This window comes from Patagioenas fasciata, chromosome 2 (assembly GCF_037038585.1).
Source record: "Patagioenas fasciata isolate bPatFas1 chromosome 2, bPatFas1.hap1, whole genome shotgun sequence".
Classification (NCBI taxonomy): Eukaryota; Metazoa; Chordata; class Aves; order Columbiformes; family Columbidae; genus Patagioenas; species Patagioenas fasciata.
In genome coordinates, this window is record NC_092521.1 from 65,039,902 (window position 1) to 65,051,003 (window position 11,102).

The 11,102-nt window shown below is 39.7% G+C and overlaps 1 protein-coding gene across 5 annotated transcripts in view; it reads left to right on the top strand.

Moving 5' to 3' along the window:
- Positions 1-10,897, top strand: part of STX17 (syntaxin 17) — a 35,728-nt gene extending 24,831 nt beyond the window's left edge. For all 5 annotated transcript variants that reach the window (XM_065831067.2, XM_065831068.2, XM_065831070.2 and 2 more), the window contains 4 exons: positions 4,973-5,091; positions 5,175-5,225; positions 7,239-7,325; positions 8,035-10,897. In XM_065831067.2, coding sequence (XP_065687139.1) covers positions 4,973-5,091; positions 5,175-5,225; positions 7,239-7,325; positions 8,035-8,274 — 497 coding nt within the window. In that variant the 3' untranslated portion in view covers positions 8,275-10,897. The remainder of the gene's footprint in view (positions 1-4,972; positions 5,092-5,174; positions 5,226-7,238; positions 7,326-8,034) is intronic.
- The last annotated feature ends 205 nt before the right edge of the window (positions 10,898-11,102 follow it).

Here is an 11,102-nt window from a genome sequence, read left to right on the forward strand (position 1 = left end):
AAGAAAATTTAAATTCATGTTTCATGGTAGCTTGACTTCTTTTTTTTTTTTCCCTGCAAATCACTTGATTACTTGATCCTTTGGGCCATTTTCACTGAATTAGTATGTGCAACATCAAGAAGAAAGCATTTTTTTTATGACAGTATAATATACCATTGCTGAAATACTTGGGAAAGAGGAACAAGTATGTATATAAAGGAGAGCATCTCTTCCTGTAGTATTTTATCTTGGTAACTGACAAGAAAGCAGAAAACTATAAATCCTTTTAAAAAAAAGATTTTGAAAACACACTATAGCATGCTACAAGTCAGACATATTTACTTTTTTCCCCTCTTTTCTGTACAGAATGTCTTTTATTCCTTGTTCTACCGTTCTGTCTTCAGGGGAAGCCCATACCATGCCCTGGTGCCTGCTGGTGCTCTCTGCTAATGATCTATGAGAAGGCTGGTTAGATCAGGATTAAATCCTTCCACATAACAGTAATTAGTTTGATTGCTGCACCAGTAATATTGTTTAAAGTTGTTTGAAAATGTCATGTATCTTCAAATTGAAAGAGTATTCTCAGTCAGTGGCATTGTAGAAGAACCTGCCATCAAATTTGATTTCATGACCCTTCCTGTTGCTATATAAAGAACTACAAGAACTCTTCCAATTGTGATTAACAAGCTAGCAAGTCTAATGGTTGAACAGGGAGGAAAGATTTGAAGACTGGGCTTGCTTTCGAGAATGTCCAGTATCAGAACATCAAGATGTAGCAAATATAGAACCATAGAATGGTCTGAGTTGGAAGGGACATTTGAAGATCATATTGTCCACCCCCCATGCAGGTTGCAGGGACATCTACTAGATCCGATTGCTCTGAGCCCCATTCAGCCTGGCCTTGGACACTTCAAATGATGGGGCTTTCACAACTTTCTGGGCAGCCTGTTCCAGTCCCTCACCACCCTCATGGTAAAAAAGTTACATCATCTTAAAAGGCTGATAAAAAAGACTGATGTGGCTTTTGACATAGGGCTCTTGACTTACTCAATACCTTCAACATCTTTTAGCTGGTTGTTCAGTAGCTTGTCCTAATATCTTTGTGGGTTTCAAAGTCTGGCTATTTGCTGCGTCCTCCTTCCTCTGCCAAAAAAGAAGATAATAACTGAGTCTGTTCTCTTGCTGTCCTCTGGGACCCCTTTAGTACTCTCTGCAAGTTCTCAGAAATATGCTTGAACTTTCAGAGGCTTTTTCTTAAATATTGTAGAGCAAATTTCATCACACCCTCAGAGCTGGAATAAATCTAGCTCATCTAAATATTTTTAAGTTGTTCTCTTTATGTTTCAGCCTTTTTTTTTCCTCTTTTCTCATTGTTTAAATGAATTGCATCAAGTATCTGATGACAGCTACCTTTTTGTATAAGACCGACCTCATCTTTCTCTGGGTTATCTGTTATTTTCCTTCTTTACCTGGCAATGCACTTATACTTCATTGTCCTCTAACTTCAGTGGCATTCATAGAAACTTTCTTGCTACCATTTGTGCCCTTTGATAGCTGCCATTTGTTTGTGTCCTGGTCTTTCTGATACTAGCTTCCCATGTTTATATTATTGCTTGTGCTCATCTTAACTGTGTGTCAAATTCTTGAAATCCAGGGGGGCATTGAAAAGCTGTTGCTGAAGCCATAAATGTTTTCCTCTGCATCAGGACAATTTGCTGTCATCCTCAGTGCAGCCTGTTTTATTAGTGTCTGCCAGCTCTTCTGCAGCCCTTTATCCTTTAGGAACTTCATAGTTTAGTCAGTTTGCCAAATTTGTTGATATCTCATTTGGGGGGAACTTGATGTCTTTAGTCTTGGAGTTTTAGAATAGTGAACTCTGGTATTCAGCAATTCCCTTCATCCATATCAGCCATTACTTTCAGGGTCTTTGCAAGCTCTTCTCTGTTACAATCAGAATTAAATTTAAAGTATCCCTTCTTTTGGTAACTTTCTGCAGTGGTTTTCAATACATTCTTGTATTTCATTGGAAAGGTCTTGTCCTGGCTTATGGCTTTTCTAACAGTTACATAGGTGGTAAATGGGAACTAGAGTTTAATTTCAAAGAACAGGACCGCTTTTAAATTCTGAAGTACCTTTAAAGTATGGAGGACATTGAGTGTAGCTGCTCCTCAGGGAGACAAGAAACTGAGCAGAAAGATTGGGATGAGATGAACAGAAAAATACTAGTGGGATGACATGCTCCTGCAAGTCTGCTCAAGAATACAGAAATAATGCACCCCATTTAAAGTGAAACACACAGGCTGGCAGACAACTAAATACAATTAAACACATTTTTTTTTTCAAGCTGCCTGACTGTGAAAGCAGCTCTGTTGAACACAGATGCAATACATTGCCTGTTCTTTTGTGCGCAGTCCTGAAAGCAAGTCTTGGCTGGTGATCTTAATCAAAGGAGCTCCAGTGTCCCCATTCTTTTTAGCGTGTTCCTTCCCATCTGGTAGAGAAGGAAGGAGTTTACAAATTCAAATGGCCCATGTCAGTGAAATGATGAGGTCCCTTCCCCCCTTCACCATCCTCAGCTCAGGTCCAATAGAAATGGAATTTAATTGCATTTTAAAGAAATATTAACAAAAGGTGAGACTCCACTCTTAAAATTACTAAAATCTTTTAAGCAACATATTGAATCTTCCAGAGCATTAGATTTTTATCTTGAGTGTAATGAGGTGCGAAGCTGCTCTTTGGAATCTGCAGACGTGTTTTGTATTATTGCATTTCTGTGGAGATGCTGTAAGTGAACTGGTGGAGCCACTTCCATTCTCAATTCTATTAAAATTGATTAGACTTGATAAAACTTGAACTAGGGAATATAAATTTTTTACTCAGACTTCTAGCCCAAACAGTTTCACCTTCTCTTACCCTTCTTATTCTTTAGTTTTTGAAGTGAGTAAAGAATTTTCCTTGAGGTTTTTTTTTTCCATTAACTTTGAGTTATTAGAAAATGATAGTGGAAACATGATTTTAAGTTCCCTTGAATGTGTGTCATGGTAAAGTTTGGTATCATTCATGTATGTTGAAGGATGTGCTTGCTCTTCTACAGTAGGTCAGCACAGGTTGTTAAGGACAGACAGGAATCGGGAGCATAATTTGTGAGGAGGCGCTTTTGCTTAGTGAGCTTTCTTTGTTTGCTTTTGAATTACATATATTTTAATTTCAACTAACCTAGCGTGCATGTGGCTAATTAGGGAAGAGTATGCTTTTTTGGCAGAAGAAAATTGATTTGGAAATAAGATTGTGAAGGATTGAAATGGAATAAAATGCTCCATGTCAGAATACATAGCAGAATTGGTTTATCCAAAAGTGGGACACGTTTGGATAAATGATTAATTATAGTGAAAAGGGAAGAGCAATACTTCAGAACAGAGTATGTAACATAATCTGATGCTATAGAACAAACATCTGTTCTGGAAGAGCAGGTGATGACTGTAGAAGGTGAAGTGCCTTCCATGTCTGGATTCTTAAAGGAAAAGGGGTAGAAATAATCAGGAAGAAAAACGAGGCCAAAATAAACCCCAGAATCGCTTACTCCATCGTTATGCTGCTACTCTTCTTACTTAGTAATTACAGCTGAATATTTGCTTCATAGAAGCCAGAGTTCTGTTGATCAGAGAGTAGGAAGATTAGGGCCTTCATGTATTTTGAGATATTTGGATTAAAATGTTGAGAAATGGACAAATATTATTAAAATGTATAATTTTTATTTTACGTGAAATTAATTCAATGAAAAAGCATGCACTGTTACTGACTTGTTATTGAATATGATTATTTTCATTTATTTTCAATTGTTCATATCCATTGTAGTAACACTTGTATAATATTATTATAGTACCTTGGCACATTCATTGTTTGTAACTATTCTAATATAATATTTACACTTTAATATTATTAGACATATCTAACCAGTCTTCCCCATATTAAGCTTTCCCTTGGTACTGCCCTCCCAAGGCAGGAAACACCAGTGTCCTACTGAAGTAGCTGTAATACCTTCCTTTAGAAACTTAAGTTGTCTCAGTTATCATGATCTCTGCACTGTGTTTACACACATACATTCTCCAGTCTGCCTTTCGTACCCTCAAGCTTAAGCCTTGCCATGACAAGCCAGACTTGTTTCTTATTATTCTTGAGTACCACTTCATTACTTGTCCATAATTATGCACGTGTCTATTCCATCCGTAGTGGCTCAAGGCTGGGCGCTCTAACTGGAGGAGGTATCTGTGTGTCTCTTTGTCACATCTGCTCACCCCATACCACCCAGCTGTCTTCTTATTCCCTATTTTTTCCACCATGCTTCATTCTAATGCCTTCTGCATTCAACCCAGGTGATTTAGAAAGGAAAACACCAGAGAATTATCTCCTTTACACACTGCCAAGCTTCAAATGTTTTCTGTCCTCCCAGTACGGTTACCCAACTGGTTCCAGCACTGAGTGCTCAGCAGCATGTTACTTGGTTTTCGCTGCTGTTACTTTGAAAGGATTTTCCTCCAGCTCTTTTGAGTCCGAAATGGCTGAAAATCAAACCACTAGCAGAATAATCAATCATAAAATGAATAACTGTCTGTTCAGTTTTGGAAGCACAGTGGTTTTATGTGTCGTATGTAAATGAAAAGATTTTGTCCCAAGTTCAGTTTTCTTAGCTTGGTTGATACAAAAATAATCAACTGACCTTGAATTCGGGAGTATCATTTAATATCATTCTCAGAGCTGATTGTGAGAAGGTGCTGATAGAAATGAACCTGTTTCTTCGGCAGTAACTTCCTTCTAAGAAACTGTCTAGTGCTGTAAGACTTTTCCCTCTATGATCATTTCCAGGGCTGTTGCTTGGCTTCACTTGGGTTAAATATCAGTTTATCCTTGTGAAACATTAAGAGTGAGAAACTTTGCACATCACCTGCATTCTGATCCCCTGCATTTCTTTATAAACATCATGTTTCTCATTCAGAAACTTTACATAACATGGAAGTGAAGGATGGCTCCCAAAGCTTAATCCAGATCTACTCCCGCCTTCCCGAAATACCTCAGGAAGAAAATGCAGCTGAGTCCTGGGAAACCTTAGAAGGGGTATGTTGAAACTCCCTTACTGCCACACTGGTGCTCTTGTTTTGAGCAACTATTACAAAATAACACTTGTTTTTTGTTTGTAGGACTTGATTCAGCTTAGCCAGTTGGTGACTGATTTTTCTCTCTTAGTCAATGTAAGTATTAATTTTGCGTTCTGTCCTAGACAGAGTCTTGTACAGAAAGAAGGCGAATGGGGAACTCCTGGTTGGGGGAAATAAAAGATGAGCAGTACTTCTGCCCTGTAATCTGAACTCAGACTGAGCTAGGATCACTTGAGCAAAGTGACGGAATACCAGAATAGCATTAGCTGAAATTATTCAGTCCGATATTCAAGACTACAAAACCCTCGTCACTGTTAGGAACGTGAGGAACATGCCAGTAGAGGCAGAGCAGTTTCCCTGCAGTGAGCTGAGGTGCCTGCACAAAGGTGCTGCCTGTGCAACTTGGGACCTATGATAAAGACACCTATAGTTTCCAAACCTGTCCATTACATACTTTCCCAAGTCGCAGGTGATGCATTTAATGTTTTAACCTTCTAGACAATTTGATGTAAAGTTTTCTTTTGATTTTCAAGTGCAAACAGATGTTCAAAAGCATCAGTTTAACTACTCAGCTGCCACACCTGGTTAGAAAACCTAAAGCTCTTCCTTCCCTCCATCAGTGAGTCATTGCTACAAGTATCGTTCTGGCTGTCCTGTTGAGGGTCTGTCAAAGACATTTGTTGAGAAGACAACAGTCTTCTGTTTCAGCCCTACTGCTAGTAGTTGTTCCTGAGTTCTTGTAACTAGAGCACCTACTGATGTTCCAGCCACAAGCTGAACCTTAGCAGAAGCTCTGCAGTGTTGCCTGCAGACTTGCACTCAGGTCCCATTCATTTTTACTGCTTCTAATCATCATGGTGATAATAGCCTTCACTGCACAGGGCGGCTGTTTCTCAGCTACTTTTCCTTGTTTATTCAGTAGTAGAAAAATTTCAAGTGTCCTTCACCTTTATCACACCCTTTCTCTGCTCTCAAAAATGTAGCTGCCAAAAGGTTGTGCACCGTCCACACTCAGTTCCCTACGTTTAGTTCTTCCTGTGCCACAGGGAACTTAAACTCACAATTCTCATCTCCTAGGAGAGTTCTTTAATCTTATTGCTGTTGGGTTAGTTTTTATCCTTTCTGCTGAATATGTGCTGCTTCACATATGCAAAAAAAAAAATTAAGATTCATTAGGTTGGAGAGGGACTGCAAAAATTTTTATTCAGTAGCCTAAATGTTCCTGCTCCCAGGACTTTCTGGATTTTACACATAACCATCAGTAGATACAATAACAAGCATCTAAAGTACATGGATTGGATCATAGGTGAAAATACCAGAGCTGGTAGATTCAGCAGTTTCTGAATTAGAAAGAGGAAAAAAGTTCAGAATGCCTTTGACTTTAAGGTGAACATTAGCCTTCTCATTATTTTGTGACATAAAACAGCCTGGGTACTGCTGAGATTAAAACAAGAACAAACAAGCCCACAAACCCCTTTATCTTCTGCTCCAGTATTCTCTGAGAGAGACTGCAGGGGAATCTGACTGCATTTGGAGACAAGATGGAAGGTTTTGTAAAATGAAAACAATAAATGTAGAGGAACATGAAGTGTATTTTGAGTACTGTCACCACTCTATTTGTAAAGTTGAGTCAGTGTTTCATAATGTCCTGATTAAACACTTCTATTTAGATTTCTTGGTGCAGCTTTGTATGCTGGAGTCGGTACTGATGTTATAAATGCTCTTTATAGAATTTTTTGTGAATGTGAAACTCAGCAGGAAACAAAAAGGCTAGTTTGGATTATTTTTCCCTTTGGAATGCGAGTTCATCTGTTCACAGACAAGATTTAGAAATCAAATGTTTTGGGGTTGTTTAACTGCAGCAACACATTGTATAATACCCACACCATATTATTACTTAATAGTTAAGATTTTTTTTTTTTTAAAGTTTGCAGTTTCAGCACAGTTTATCAGATGCTATTAATGAAGCACCATTAAGGCTGCAGGCTGCAGTGGGTAGCAGATGAAAGCGGCTGTGGGGCCCTGATTACAGGCATTAAAATGGTGTGTATTGGCTCACTGCTGCTTCCCAGCAGGTGCCCTCACTCATAATTCCTTTGCATCTAGTCTCAGCAGGAGAAGATTGACAGGATTGAAGACCATGTCAACAGTGCTGCTGTGAATGTTGAAGAGGGAACCAAAAAGTTGGGGAAGGTAGGGATCTGCTCCTGCTGGTGAATCAATGGTGCTCTGCCTCCCAGCAGTCCTCTGTATTAACCCAATTGATCTGCCATCTTTAATGCTGAAGGAGCCAGCAATTAAGGAAATAAGGAAGAAATGACCCACAGGTAGCAGGGAAAAAAAAAATCAATCTCATGTAATTTTGTATCACATCCAGGCTACTAGGAAATACAGGCTTGTTGGTTTGGTTTTGCTTTTTTAATGCTATTCTGATGCTGCCTTGGTTTACCTGCAAAGACAGGAGCATCCAGCGATTGGCTCACAAAAATAAAATAAGCGTAAAACAACAGGGTGATGATAACGTGCAATTTCAGTCCTGTTCTATGTAGCTGTCAGTGATAGTTGCTATAAGCCACAAACCCAGATTCAGGTGTGTTACTGAAAAGTCTGAGCATCTTCTCAGTTTCTCATTTGATAATGATGGAGATGAGGTAATAACGTGCACAGTCAGGCAGTAAAAATGACCTGCTTCACAACAGCATATGTGAGAGAGCTCTGTTTTGAATTGGTTTTGCTGTGTTCTGTCATACACGTGGGATAGTAGATCATCTTTTTTTTTTAAATACTAACTTGTAAAGTTTATTTATCACTGAGCATTCCAGTCTTTGCCAAGAGCAATGAGGGGGAAATGCGCATCACCACAAGCAAGTATTCTAACTATTTTTTTTTTCCCCCTCTACAGGCTGCAATGTACAAGCTGGCAGCTCTGCCTGTGGCAGGTGCAGTTATTGGTGGAGTGGTGGGGGGTCCCATTGGGCTCCTTGCAGGCTACAAAGTGGCAGGAATCGCAGCTGCACTTGGTGGTGGGATTTTGGGTTTCACAGGTGGAAAATTGATGCAAAGAAGGAAAAAAAAAATGACCGAGCAGATCTGTTCCAGCTGTCCAGAGCTTTCTCACCCAAGTGCCAAAAAATCCAGCTGAAGCAGAGATTCATTTTGACTAGGAACAAAAGTGTAGCAGCCATGCTAATGACAGACTTGCAGCCTTAGGCTTTAAATACAAGGCTGAGTTGTGTGAATTTTGACAACAGGACTGTTACTTGCGAGGGGCAAAACAGTAATGTCAGTATTTCACTTTTCAGATGTGCTAAGTGACATCAGTCCTTTGAAAATTATATGGATAACTTTTAATTATAAAATTCTTAGGTGAGCTGTATGCACAGCTGTAATGATGGGTGACGGGTGCTTCACGCCAAATTTGCACAGTGTCTTGCGGACAATACGAAGAGAGGTATTTGGAAAATCGTAGTGCTTTCCCATGAACGGCACCCAGAAGCTGGAGATTTTATTAATAGAGCCCCAAAGGAAAGGAAATAAGCTTCATCTGTCTTTCATGGCCATGGTACTTTAAATTTAATTTATCTGGATTCCCAAACTCCTCCTGTGTATACCCCCAGGACATGACTGACTAGGCCTGTTCAATAACTAATGCACAGGGAAGCGTTAGTTGCCACAGGAAAAAGTTGAAATGTTGGCTGAGCAAGGTGGAAAAAACACTTCAGTACATGCCACATCTGCCTCCATCAGACAATTAGATCAGCATCAGCTTTTCCCCTTTTTCAGGTCTTTTTTTTTAAAAAAAAGGTATACTCCTCATCTTGTTCAAAATGTAGTTAAACATTGCAAGCAGCAACCCTGCAGGACTGCTGCTGGAGGATATTTTTCCATGGCTGTTCAGCTCCTTGGCTTGTCCTGAGAACAGCGCGCAGGATAAAGTGACAAGCTCTGGCATTCTGAGCCCAAAACCTCAGCTTACTTAAGCAGCGCCTACTGCTCGGTGTTGCTCTTGCTTCTCATCTCCTGTCGCCCGCAGCTCTCTGGCAGGAGAGCTGAAGAGCTGCCTTGGAAGGTGCTGCAGCAGCCCCACTCCCTCAAGAGTCTTTATCGTCCCTCAAGGGTGGCATTAGGCACCAGGTCAAAGGGTGGTGAAGCAGCGAGGCCCTTTAAATAGTGCCAGTGTCAGCTGAGCTCCCCAGATGATGGGGCTATTTTGAAACTGTCAGCCTGCGGCTGTTGACAAGATGTAAAACGTGCTTGGCCAGCTCCTGCGCGCTGGTCAGGCCTGAAACTTCCACTTCCACCTGCGCTGTCAAGTGGCTTCTCAGCCTTTTCAATATTCTGGGACGTGCTGTGGAGCCTGTGAGGGGTGAGATGCTGTTAGCACCTTTGCTAGGTTTTTATAGCAGATGCCTGTCATTCTGAGTGTCCTTATGTTATTGCTTAAGAAGCCTTTTGCTTCTGAAACTTCTGTTGTTAAATATGGGAGTGTTAACGTGTTTTTATTGCCACATAATTGTACTATTGTCACAAATGTACTGTTCAGCACATGGCCCTACCTCCATCCTTCCAGGACAGTTCCCACACTATTGCTGCTGCTGTTTGGGGGAAAAGAAATTGAGGTTGGGAAGCTGCTTTTTAAAGTTTTTAAATTGTTCAATTCACTCTGAGCTCTGCTTGAGTCCGGTTTTATTAGATGAACACAGAAGTCAGTGTTCAGTGAGAAGGCTCCTTAGCAGGGAACACCGTATAAGGAAACATAACATACTATAGAAAGAGATCCATTTTCTTAACCAGTACTTTGGTATCACTATTGGAAATTACTCTACTGTGACAGATGACAGGTGCTTGTGCCTAGAGACACTACAAGCAACTGTTAGTTTCAGCACAAATGTATTTTTCTGAACAGTTCTTCCTTATTATTTCCAAAATCGGACTGAAATTGCTGTCAGAGCATTGTGTCTATTTTAAGTAGGTCTGAGGCTTAAGGAAGCAACGTTTGCACAAATATTTTCACAAGTAATCGTGAACATTGTCTAAACTGCATGTGTTGAAGCCGCAGTGCCTACATCCGTAAAATCAGCTGGAGCAGAAAACATGACCCAAGGAATTCAGATCGTTTGCTCCAGTCAGGCAAAAACTGCTTTTCTTTAAATGCATTTACTTTGGATAAAAAAATTAATGAGCTTGTAACAACTTCACACTAACGCTCTTCACATTTTGTGATTCTGTGAGTCCTTCGCTATGTAACTTCTCCACTTAAAGGAAGAAACTGAGAAAAAAAAGGTGTTCTTAATCAGAAACTGGTTGATTCTTTGTATGATTTCAAAACGCCACGTCTGCTTTCCTACTGTATGCTTCAAAACCTTGTGCATTTAAATGACAGCAGCCACAGCAGAGACACTGAGGACTCCACCCTCTCCCCCTAATGCCAGGACAATCTAAATTCATAAAACTGAATTCCTGCCACAGCTTATACAAATTCAGCTTGGTATGTATTCATTTTATGAAATCTCTAGCACAAAAACTATTCTTCCTCCTTGCATCTTTAAGGAAGCAATTTCAAAACATTGTGTACAGCCCAGACTTGGAAGACTGTTATTTAAGCTATGATTTTTTTTAAAAAATAGATGGATTATTTACATATGTGAAGAAACACGGGCAACAGAGTAACCAAACCAGCATTTAAATTGCTAGGCACGTTAATCAGAAGAAATGTAAGATATACATAATTCTTTCAGACCAAATAAAAGTTTTTGCCTATGAAACTGGTTGTAGCATTTATTGAGATGAGATGTTGGGGTTTATTTCCTTTCAGCAATCTAAAGGATTAATCCCTCACAAACTTTATATTATTAAAATAATTGCATTACCAAGATCTAAGAATCTTGAATTGAGTTACCAAACACGTTTCAGCTACTGAGATATCTACATTGACTGACATGAAATGTTGCATGCATCCAGTAACTCAAA